This window comes from Trachymyrmex cornetzi, unplaced genomic scaffold, assembly GCF_001594075.2.
Source record: "Trachymyrmex cornetzi isolate Tcor2-1 unplaced genomic scaffold, Tcor1.1 scaffold169, whole genome shotgun sequence".
NCBI lineage: Eukaryota > Metazoa > Arthropoda > Insecta > Hymenoptera > Formicidae > Trachymyrmex > Trachymyrmex cornetzi.
This window is the reverse complement of record NW_017296298.1, coordinates 95,756-107,770: the sequence shown is the minus strand read 5'-3', so window position 1 is coordinate 107,770 and position 12,015 is coordinate 95,756. Positions and strand designations below refer to the sequence as shown.

At 32.6% G+C, this 12,015-nt stretch overlaps 1 protein-coding gene across 6 annotated transcripts in view; it reads left to right on the top strand.

The window, feature by feature from the left end:
- LOC108759134 (rap1 GTPase-activating protein 1) overlaps window positions 1-9,675 on the top strand; it is a 137,270-nt gene extending 127,595 nt beyond the window's left edge. For all 6 annotated transcript variants that reach the window (XM_018504433.1, XM_018504439.1, XM_018504437.1 and 3 more), the window contains 7 exons: window positions 2,942-3,124; window positions 5,524-5,762; window positions 6,366-6,644; window positions 6,813-6,978; window positions 7,134-7,442; window positions 7,711-8,244; window positions 8,332-9,675. In XM_018504433.1, coding sequence (XP_018359935.1) covers window positions 2,942-3,124; window positions 5,524-5,762; window positions 6,366-6,644; window positions 6,813-6,978; window positions 7,134-7,442; window positions 7,711-8,244; window positions 8,332-8,493 — 1,872 coding nt within the window. In that variant the 3' untranslated portion in view covers window positions 8,494-9,675. The remainder of the gene's footprint in view (window positions 1-2,941; window positions 3,125-5,523; window positions 5,763-6,365; window positions 6,645-6,812; window positions 6,979-7,133; window positions 7,443-7,710; window positions 8,245-8,331) is intronic.
- The last annotated feature ends 2,340 nt before the right edge of the window (window positions 9,676-12,015 follow it).

The following is a 12,015-nucleotide window of genomic DNA, read 5'->3' as shown; positions in this document are numbered from 1 at the left end:
AGTCAATATATGACAAACACGTTCTTTTGATATGCCAACAGCCTCTGCTATCTCCCTAATCTTAATTTGACAATTGTCCATTATCACTTGATGAATTTCTTCGATGTTATCGGTGGTGGTCGCAGTTGTTGGCCGTCCCGAACGCTCATCATCAGCTAAGCTGATACGACCACGTTTAAATTCAGCTACCCATCTTTTCACGGTGGCAAATGATGGGGCAGAGTCCTCGTAAACAGCGTCCAACTCGGCTTTAATTTGCGTAGACGTATTGCCTTTCAAATACAAGAATTTAATTATAGCACGATATTCAATTTTTTCCATTTTTACAAAATGACACAAATGATTGTCAAACAAGAACTGAACGTCCAAAGTGGCCACAATTGTCGCAGATATCTTTCGTAAGTATCACGATTATAATACCAGAATGGCTTTGACGAGTAACGCGATCTTCATGATAAGGCTCAAAAATTTTCAGACGACCCTCGTATATCTACGTTAAAAAGAAATTGACAATTATACCACTTGATCGAGCGAAGTTTCAGCTTTAAGTGGCTCTTTTTTGCGGTACGATGACTTTTAATGGAATTATGAAAGTCATAATGTTCTTTTTATTTAATCCGCGATAATTTAATAATCTTATAAACATTTTTAAAAAACGTAAGGAAAACTTTAAGCTTTCACGAAGAAGCTAGAAGTCGATAGCTAGAAAGCCGAAAATTTTCGCAACTTTGGTTGATTACGTGACAAGCCTACAAAGTAAGAAGAATGTTTCCCATTTTGTCCAGCTCGTATTTTTCTATACGTAAAAATTACAAAACTGATAGAAACTCAAAAGACATTTCGATCTTCTAAAAGTAAAGATTTTAAGCTTTAAAACCTTTTCTAAATTTAAATTTTGTTTTATAACTTTTTTTTATATACTATCTGAGATATCATGCGTTTTTTATAGTGCACATAGTGAGAGGTCTCTTAAATAACTTTTATAATATAATAGATGCTTTGAATATTCTGCGACTCGTGCAACTTACTTTTTCGACGAAGATATTTCTGTATCGAAAAAGGAAAACTAATGTGAATTTATACTTTTTTTACTTCTTAAACATACGTTCGAAATGAGGCTGCGACGAAAAGCTGCTAATCGAACAAACCTGCTAATAAACTCGCCGAAGACCATTTGCGTAATATATTGTCCTCAATACGGAGCCTCGCACGAGAGACACCGTGCAAAACATACACACGTGGGACAAAACGCACTAACTGCAGTTTGCAAAAGCGTATGGACACGTTACTGCGTAACACAGTGCACTCAGGGCCGCAATCGCTCGCTTATACATACTATTTTACTTACGGCAATTTCGTAACAACTAATTGAATCCGGAACGCGCGAACTACCGTAATTGTTCTAACGCACGCGTATCGCCACGCCGTTTGCATCCCGCGGTGTTAACATATCCGTCAACTAACGCTTTTTGTATCCGACGTATATCCACACTGAGAGAAAAATGTTCGGTATTTGTAACTATAATTACATATTACTATAATTATGATTATTACTGCTATAATAATAATAACTATATAGTTGGCAACCTAAAATGACTATATATAATTATAGTTATTATAACCATAAAATAGTTGAAATTACCATAAAAATGATTCAAGTGACTATAATTTTATAGTTATATTTTGTGACAATCATATTTTTTATAGTTATCCCAAAATATAACTATAAAATTATAGTCACTTGAATCATTTTTATTGTAATTCCAACTATTTTATGGTTATACACTGAGAAACCCATTTAGTTGAATCAACCAAGGATTTATTTGCCCATATCCAAACAAAAAATTATAATAATTTAGTAATTTATAAAATAATTTAGTTGAAACAAAGCATTTGGTTATTATAACATTTCACTTGTTTCTGATAAACATTGACATCTGACAAAGTTATTTACAATAACTAAATGTTTGGCTTTAACTAAATTATTTTATTGCATCAACCCAGGATTTGCCCATATCCAAACAAGAAATTAATTGATTCAACTAAATGTGTTTCTCAGTGTAATAACTATAATTATAGTCATTTTAGATTACCAACTATATTTGTTGTTAGAACTATATACATAGCTACTGTTATTATTATTATAGTAGTAATAATCATAATTATAGTAATATATAATTATAGTTACAAATACAAAACATTTTTTTCTCAGTGCAGAATGTTTCGGGAAAATAGCGACACAAACATAAAATATTATATTAAAAGAGCTCATAAAATTAAATAACTTTAATTGTAATAAAATGCATGTTCAGTGACGTTTTTTTAAAGCGCTGGACATCGATTTTATTTAAACGTTGTTTATGATTGTATAGTAGTAATGATGCTGGAGGGCGCCATTTTAAACATTTATATTGTAATAAAAATTCAATAGAATTAAAAAATTCATGATTTTTTTTCAAGGAATTAAGTAGCATTTATATTAAAAACTAACATCTAACGCATTAAAGAAATATCGCCCAACACGAGTTACTTAACAACGCTTATAACAGTTACGTAAAAACACTTAACAGTTCAGTTTGATCATCTTTTTATTAAATTTGTCACTATTTTCTCTATTATATTTCTTTTTTGTGTTGATATTCGAAGACACACTAGAATCTTGATGATCTTGATGAATTTCGAGTTTCTCAGCAAGCTTGCATTGGAGGAAAATTATCGCGCACAAGAGATTAAGTTTTTTTTCGACCAGTCCAGTTTTTTCCACCCATTCTTGAATATTGCTCGTGTTATTTATGATTTTCCTAGTTTTTTGATAAATTCTTGAAAAACAATGTGGTTTGCGCGAAGGAACTAGAAACCTGAGTGACTAATTATTATTGCATATCATTAGCCTGTGCAATTATGAAACATGTCGTTTTATCATCTCGATTTGTTTTCGCAGGAACACGTGAATCTCGTGGGAAGGGACAGTGAGAACGGTCCGGTCTTGGTCTCGGTGAAGGCCGAGACGGTCGCCGGACAGGAACACTGGCGGGTGTTGCTGCGACTCCGGGCAGGATCGACACATGACTTGATTCCAACTACGAATCTCAGCTCGAGTCCTACACCGAGGAAAATGGTCAAGGTAAAGACATTCACTTCTGGTAATAATTCTTTTTAATTGGCGTGACATCACGCAATGAAATTTAGATTAAAACGCAAGGAGATACATTGAAACGCGTTTCTTACATAAAAAGCGCGTGAGAAAGACTGAGAAATCCTTACAACAATATTAATTCAGAAATTTCATTGTTGATCACATTGGATAAAGATCTCAAATTTTTGTTTAAAATATTTATTTGCACACTGAGAAAAATGGTCTGGTTGGATTAAATAGTAATTCTGGTGCAAAATGGACGAATCAGAATTTTCTGATCAAGTCTACTAGAATTCTAGTTGAGATAACTAGAATTCTGATTGATATAATTATTCTGGTTAAAAAAAAAAAATAAGAATTCTGGTAGATTTTATCAGAAATATTGTATCAATCAGAATTCTTGTTATCTCAATTAGAATCCTAATAAATTTAACCAGAAAATTCTGATTCGTCCATTTTCAACCAGAAATTGTTTTCAGTGCATATTTACGTAATTCGTAAAATAGTTCGATATATTTTGAAATCAATCCAGGTGAATTCTTTCAGCGGGACGCCACGTTCCATTTTTTAAACCTGCCACGTGAAAATTGTACTTAGTTTTCTTTGAGGTATTGTGCAATTTATCATACGTTGTTTACGTATTGAAGACGCCGCTTATACTGGCGCACTCGAGACAGGCATACTCGATTACCTGTGTGTTTGAAGAGATAATAAGAAACGCCTGAGACAACAGTTACGTTGTGTTTACGGAGAATGATATTAATACAAGCAAATTGAACCGCTCACAAACCCAGTTTTTCGAAGTTATTGTTTTAAGATCAAACAGTTGCTCGCAATCGGATTTCTCGAAAAGCGGACTCACCGCTTACAATTAGTTGAGTTACGTAATAGCTGTGTGATAGCATTTTTTTTCTTGTTTTACACATTTGTAGAACCGCCACTGAAATATAAAGCGCCTTTATGGCGATTTTACTACCCTTCTTTTATTTATCAATTTTTTAAAAGAACTACTTTTTAAAATATCCTAGAAATAAAAAACAAAAAAAAATTGCGCTCTTTTTAAAATTATTAAAAAATTATTATTTTTTAATAATTTTAAAAAGAGCGCAATTTTTTTTTTGTTTTTTATTTCTAGGATATTGTAACTTTTTCTTAGAGCGGAAATATGAAAAATGAAGTTACTAGAGCGATTTTTTCACTTCTTACGTTTTCGCTTTAGAGAAAATGTTACATGATCAGTATCCTACTATTCGTATCTGTATTAACATAACTTGGTATAGCTTTATATGATGTATTGAAAGATATTAATAGTATATCGAGAAATAACGATTAATGATTTCAAATTTTATGATACGAAATTTGTATGCAGTGTACGTTTCAGAAGAAATTAAATTTAACGGTGAGTACACGCAATTGGTGTTACAGGATTGATTTTTTTAAATTTTAGAGATTTGGAAATGCTATTATATCCAAAATATGTGCAATTCCAGATACTTCCAAATATATAAATTAGTTAGGTCAAAACGTAGTTTAAATTTTAAACAAAATAATATAAATAAATGGCATAAAACCACGAACGCAAGATGTTAGTAGCGAATAAATATATATTTCATGAGTTACAATACATAGACGTTTCGGTCTTAAATCAGACCATCCTCAGTAATAAAAAAACCCAAGTGAGAGTTATAAATACAAATCGAAATCCGCAAACATTAAACAAATAGTCAAAAAGGAAATAAAAGCTAGTAAACGCAAAATACGCTGTTCTTGATGTAAAAAATTACAATGCATCTCCAAGAGTTATGAAATAAATAAATTATTATTATTATTATTAGTCGTTTGAGAAAACGTGTTTTTTTTTTAATCGATCGCGAATATGTAGTAGTAAAATATAAAATATAAAATTTACTTTTTATTTCTTCTTCTTTTTTTTTATATCTACATCTTGTACCATTTCTGGCTATAAAACATTTGGGATCATGCAAAACTACAGAAATATGTATTGATAGAAAACTCGAGCGCTTTCAAAAAATGAATAAAACATTTTATAGAGCAACTATTTAAAATTCTTTACCTTCGGGCGATGGAAATGCTATATCCGGCCTTGGATCCTATATTCTACCGGTGTATTCCTATGCGCGCAAAAACGCATAAACGCGCTGAATAATTTAACGTTCGTCGTGTGTGCATGCTTTATCTTTCTCAGCTGTTACGTGCGCGATCGTATGGCAGGAAGCGAGAGAAAGAGAGAGGAAAACCGAGGAAAGAAGAAAGATAAGGAGGCACACCAGTGTGATAAAACACAGGAAAGACCTTGCCTCGCTTTTTCGTAATCGTACGTCGATTACGCGTTCTCGCGCCTTATCATCAAAAATATTTTTTTACAGGCGATCAATGAGTCTCTAAACGTGAGCCCCCTGATGCCAGTCATGTGCCCCGGCGCCGGTACCTTGATAGCACGATACGACGAGCACGCCTTGGTCTCCAGGTTTAAGTTTGGTGTTCTTCATCAGCGAGCCGGTCAACTCACCGAGGAACAACTCTTCGGCAATCGACAGATCACCCCGGCCTTTCAGGAGTTTCTCGATTTGCTTGGTCAGAAAATCGATCTCAAGGATCACAAGGGGTAAAGTTTCTTAATCCTTTGCTGTATATCATATATGTACACATTACACCTGTCTTTTTGCATCAGCGATACTTTTTATTAAAAAGTAATAAAAATTTTCTTGATATTAGATCCGTTATTTTGAATTTTCAAATGTTTATTGCAGATTTGAAATTAAAAATCCAAAAAACCCGTATAAAATTTTAATTATGTATAAATCGTAATAAAGTTTTTTTTAACATATTGAATTTGTATCTCATTTTAACTTTTTAAATTTTGACTTTAGGTTTACAATCAGCGCCTACAACCTCCATGTATTAAGAATCAGCAAAATATGTTTTAAAAAAGTTTGTGCTTTAAAGATTAAAGAATTAAGAATTAAGAGAATATTATTTACTTTTAAAGAGCTTATGTTAAAATTCTTTGTAATACATGAATTTATGTAATGCACGTATCTATTGATACATTTTTTTTTACATAAATTTTAATAAAACATGATTTCATAAATTAAGTATGTAAAATTATAAAATATTGATTAGTAGAAAATTGTAATATGCCTATTCTTAATTAATATTTGCTTTATTTTACTCTTTACATTATTTTCTAATTGGCTGCATATTATAGTTATCGCGGTGGATTGGATACTCGACACGGCCAGACTGGCGATTCGGCGGTATACGAGGTGTTTCGAGGTCGGGAAGTGTTGTTCCATGTGGCCTCGTTATTGCCGTATAGTCCAGGCGATTCGCAGCAGTTACAGCGCAAACGACACATCGGCAATGACATCGTTGCCATCATATTTCAGGAGGAATCGACGCCCTTCAGCCCGGACATGATCGCCAGTCACTTCTTGCACGCCTTCATCGTCGTGCAAGTCATCGACCCCTGCACTCCTAATACAAGGTATATTCTTAGATTCTTATTTACTTTCCGTTTATACGCTGTTTATTCCGCGAAGCTAAAACCTAGCAGAATTCATTATTTATTTTAGTATCTCTCGTCGCGATTGTGAAAATTATCACTGTTGGTTAACACGAGAAACAACGAATAACAGAGGCATTAAATTTTAAGGTACAAAGTCAGCGTGACAGCGCGTGATGACGTTCCCTGGTTCGGACCAACTCTACCGACTCCAGCAGTTTTTCTCAGAGGTGTCGAATTTAAAGAGTTTCTGCTCACGAAACTTGTAAACGCCGAGAACGCCGCTTATAAAGCCGAGAAATTTTCCAAATTGGAGGTAAATCTCTTTGTCTTGACGCTTCTTTCCTTTTTCATCGTATTGCAAAAATGAGAAAACTCGAATATCCACGTAATAGATATTCAATAGATTACTATGACAATTTTTGAAAAATATTACGAAAAAAGACAATTAAATAATTGCACGATTTTCAGCTACGGACTAGATCGGCCTTGTTAGAATCTCTAACGGAAGAACTGCAAACCAAAACGGCAGAATTTCTTGGTGGTCCACTTGGCCTAGGAAGTTCTGGCTTAAGCGTTTGTCCAGTAAGTCCAACGACGAACGATGTATCCACTTCAGGAAGTAGTGGCAGTGGCTCGCGATTCATTGACACGGTTCGGAAAGCATTGATCTCCCGTGTGAGGAACGCATCAACGGAAAGCGTGCCGCAGCAGTTAGCTAAGAAAGGTCAACAGACAGAGTCCAGTCCTCCAAGTAATCGACAGTCGACTGTTACGAAGGTAAATGAATGAAAATAGATAACAGTATTTATTACGTTGTATACTATATAACGTAATAAACTCTTGTCATTCTTGATATATACAATGTATGAGAATAAAGTTTTCTTTTAATAACTGATTATGACTACAAAAAAAAAATCATACAAAACGATAAAAATAAATATACAAAATACAAACTATAGATATAAACTAAACTATAAAATTTTTAATTGTGGATTATAAATTAAAATTAAATTAAATAAATTGATATCTGCAACAACTATTCAAGGTGAGCGGCAGCAAGCGTTCGGTGGAACCGTCCAGTCCCCTCGGCTCGCCGGATCTGACTTTGAGAAGAGACTCGGAGCGCGGTAGTCTTGGTAGCCAAGACAGCAGCCTATCCAACACCGACAATCAGGACAGTAGCCTAGTGACGTTGCAACAAGACGAATACGATCGTAGGGAATCGCAAAGTGCGAGTGTCATCTGCCTCAACGATACTTCTGTCATCGACAAATCCCCGGCGCCGACATCAACAATGGTGCAACAACTAACACACGAGAATCTGCGCACACAGGAGAAAACAACGGAAGTGACGCAGCGAGTGATCTCAGAGAGCGATGACAGCTCGCTCAACAGCGAACTCGAACTCGATCAAGCCGTATATCCCGATAGTGACACGGGCCTCGAATCTATGAGTTCCGCGGAGACTCACGATACCACAAGGTGTACCAGTAAAGACGGGATCGCGGAAAACGAAAACTTAAGGATGGAGGTGACTAGGCTCAAATGCGATAAATTGGATTTGTTGCGGCAAAATGTGGTAAGTAAGAGATAAACCAAATTAAAATTTTTTTGTTCTGAAATTCCAAACACTTGCGGTCATAAAGAAATGCAATCTGTTTTGTAGACATGTCAACGTGAATTGAAACGACGTCGAGAAAAAGAATTACAACTAGAATCCGATTTGGCGACAGCGTCCAAGGAGATCCTACGATTACGTGCAATGCTGAAGGAATGTTCTACGAGCATTCCGCTAGATAACAACAACCAGCAAACGTCCACCGTGTGAAATTTATGAGCACAACGTGTAGTCTTAGACGCGATCGATAGTTATTCTCACGAGATATTAGATAATATGGCCTTTACGGTCGAATATGATTACATGTGTAGATCTGGAAAATTGTCTTCGAAAATACGCGCAATAATTTTTTTTTGTCTTTGTTAGAAAATCTATCGAATTTCACATGGCTTTTGCACGCACGCTATTTCTTTTTCGTTACATCACTTTTGCGTATAGTCTGATATTGAGATTACTGAAATGACATGCGAAATACCAATAGATGTTTAAAGGACATGATAGGAATCTAAAGTTAAGACGTCTTTCAAACGCTTAATGAGTACTCACTACTTAAACACTGTGTACCTTCACCAGGAATCATTCATCACTTCCAAAGGTTTATCGTTAGCGCTCCATAAGAGCATATAGAGCATATATTTGCAATTTAGATGCTTTATTACGAGAATTAATCGTTCAAAGTGAATTTTCTTTCTATAGATAGAGATCGGTACAAGTTCTATAAGTCATACACGAGATAGTAAGATTAACACAAATCCTGAAACTGTGTATAGTGACCAAAGTGTCCTCGAGATACTTGTAGTATAGATTCAAGATTGTTAGTTCTTGTTTGACTTATAAAACACGTGTAATATTTATATCTATTAATTTATTAGTAGACTTAAGTTGACCATTTGTAGTCAATATACATATGTGGATATAAAAAGAAGCAGTAGGAATATCTAGTATTAACTATCTTAAGAGACGGATTGAGCACTCAACAAGAAGAAACAAAAATTATCACAATGCGTTGCAATAGGAGCGCGTTATATCTATTTATCGCTAACAACATCCTAATAACTTCTGTTTATTCTTCCACAGCGTAGATTATCCACAATTGGGCAGAACTTTTTCCATAATTAGATACTATTTAAGATAGTCGATAGACATTTTGTCAACGCGATTGTAGAAGGAAGTAATATGTCATTAGCAGTATTCGTTAGATACATTTATCCGGCACAACACTTATCCGTTTATTAGTTTTCTAGTACTTAGATACCAGAGAATAGTTTTAGAAGATACTTCTATGAGGTTAAATTATATACGCACTATCCTCGTGTGCTAGTTTTAGTGAGAAACTGATTTCAAGCGTTTTTTTTTTTAACCAATCGCGCACAGCACCAATTTATTTAAGTATATGCATTACATATTTTCATAAAATATTATTTTTGTATAACAATTATTATTTCCAATTATTATTTTTGTCGCACGTGCAAACAAACAATGCGTTTTCGTTTACCATTCATCATCTAAAATTAAGCATTTTGAACTCATTTTTAGTTGAAGAATGTCGATTTTTCTGTTGTACGGCTAGTATTAATACGACTCTTACCATTATTATTATTATCTACCTTACTATTATTAATATTTTTATTAACATAAATTACGTTGTACTTTGTATAATGTTTGTAAATAATCGTTAATGTAGGACAGACACTTGAAGGCGTTAAGCAAACTGGCACAAAGAGGAGGAACAACAACGTTCACTCACATATAATACCAAAGTTTAATGTAGTAAAATTCACAGCTTTTCTTTTTTTTATTTCCCTCGTTTTCCTTATTTTCCCGTTTTCCATTATTTTTAGAGGTTGAAAGGAAACTACAAATTGTGTTTGTCAAATATTTTTATCGGGAAAAAATAGATCGTTTTCACTTTGATAAAACATCACGTTTATCACTGCCTCTGCGATGTCGCCTCGAATTACTCTTTTGAGAATACGTAAAGTTTACTGCTTATATAACATGATTGATTGTATTAACAACACTTTATATACTACTGAAAAGAACGTTCGAGAGAAAGAAAAAAGAAAGAAAGAGGGATACTGTCGCTGTAGTAGCCGATAATTTAACTATTTGTTTCTTTTATCTTTTATTAATCTAACTATTTGTACCGATAATTTAACTATTTGTTTCTTTCTTCAATGAAAATAAAAATACCAAAATAAAAAAAATGAAAAATATAATTGAAGATACTAAAGTCACAGTATTTCAAATGAATTTATATTATAATAAAATAGTATTTTTCTCTTGTGGTATTAAAAGACTGGATAGGAATTTATTTGCAGACATAATATATTCTGAATCTAAGCTGTTTTTACGCTTTCACGTTATCTATAATAAATTAATTGGAACGGCGACTAATACATGTAGCACTATTTAAGTAAGCTTTTGTATATGTCATTGTACAAAGATTCAAAGGCTTGTGGACATTTTTCAGTAACGAGATATATTATTTTAGAAAAGGAAAAATATACGAATTATATATCATATATGAATTAAAATTATTCCGAAAAGAAGAAAAAATATACTAATTCTAAATACGTTAAATTGAAAATAATGTATAAAATTGAAATCTCGTTTAAATTCTAAAATAATGACGGATTGTTTTTCATTAATCGTTGATGTTGTGTCCAATACAGATTCGCAATAGAATCGGTCAAAATATCTATGATTCAATTGGACTTGCAAGAGATAATCCAAAATAAACGACCGATAAACCAAAGAATACTAGAAAGATCGACGCGTCTATTGAGTCTAAATTGGCATACATATTATCTTACATATTATCAAAAAAGTGAAAGACATTTTGATAGTGGAAGTGGAACATGTGAATTGGAATATTTTCGGAAACATCTTGTATACTTATACCTACTGTTAGATATCTATAGAGGATTTATATTATGACTATTTAATACTCGTGAAGAATTTAAATGAGCCTCCTTACTTTTATCAATGTACATACATAACGTCGAAGATTGCGTTCAATTACGGAAATCGTTGTTCGACATTTCCGAAAACTAAGTTTCACCACTGTCTAGTGTGATTTCTATGCTGGCCTTGTAGAAAGTCAAAGAAAGATTATATTATAGAGAAAATATTCACTATTATATTACCAAAAACGAGAAAACGGATTGAAAGAAAAGAGGGAGAGATTGAAAATATTATTGTCAGATACATAAATATATTTTGTATCTAATATTAATCATCCATTTCTACAATTAACTCGAATACTTCATTGCTCTCAGAAGAATATACACATACATTAATTATGTTTAATTTAAGTATATACACTCAATAATTTTAAAAATAATGGAATTATATAAACAACTTTTTTGAATAAAAACTATTTTGTTTAAGAAAATCTTTATAATGATTTGAACAAAAGTTTTAAATCATTTTTTTCTTAATAATAATTTTATTTTTTTAATGAAATAATATATTTCTAGTTAATATTTTTTTACAATTTTAAATATAATACTACCAAAAATTACACTTTGTTGCATTATTGTCATAAAATATTTCAAAAAATTCCTAATAAATATATTATTCGAATTAAGAATAGTTTAAAACTCTTGTTAAATCATTATATCATATCTAATCATTATGTAAATCCTTTTAAACAATTAAATAAGTTATTTAAAAAAAATTTTAATTTAAAAAAATAACAGTGTATACATTCCTTAAATACTATATATA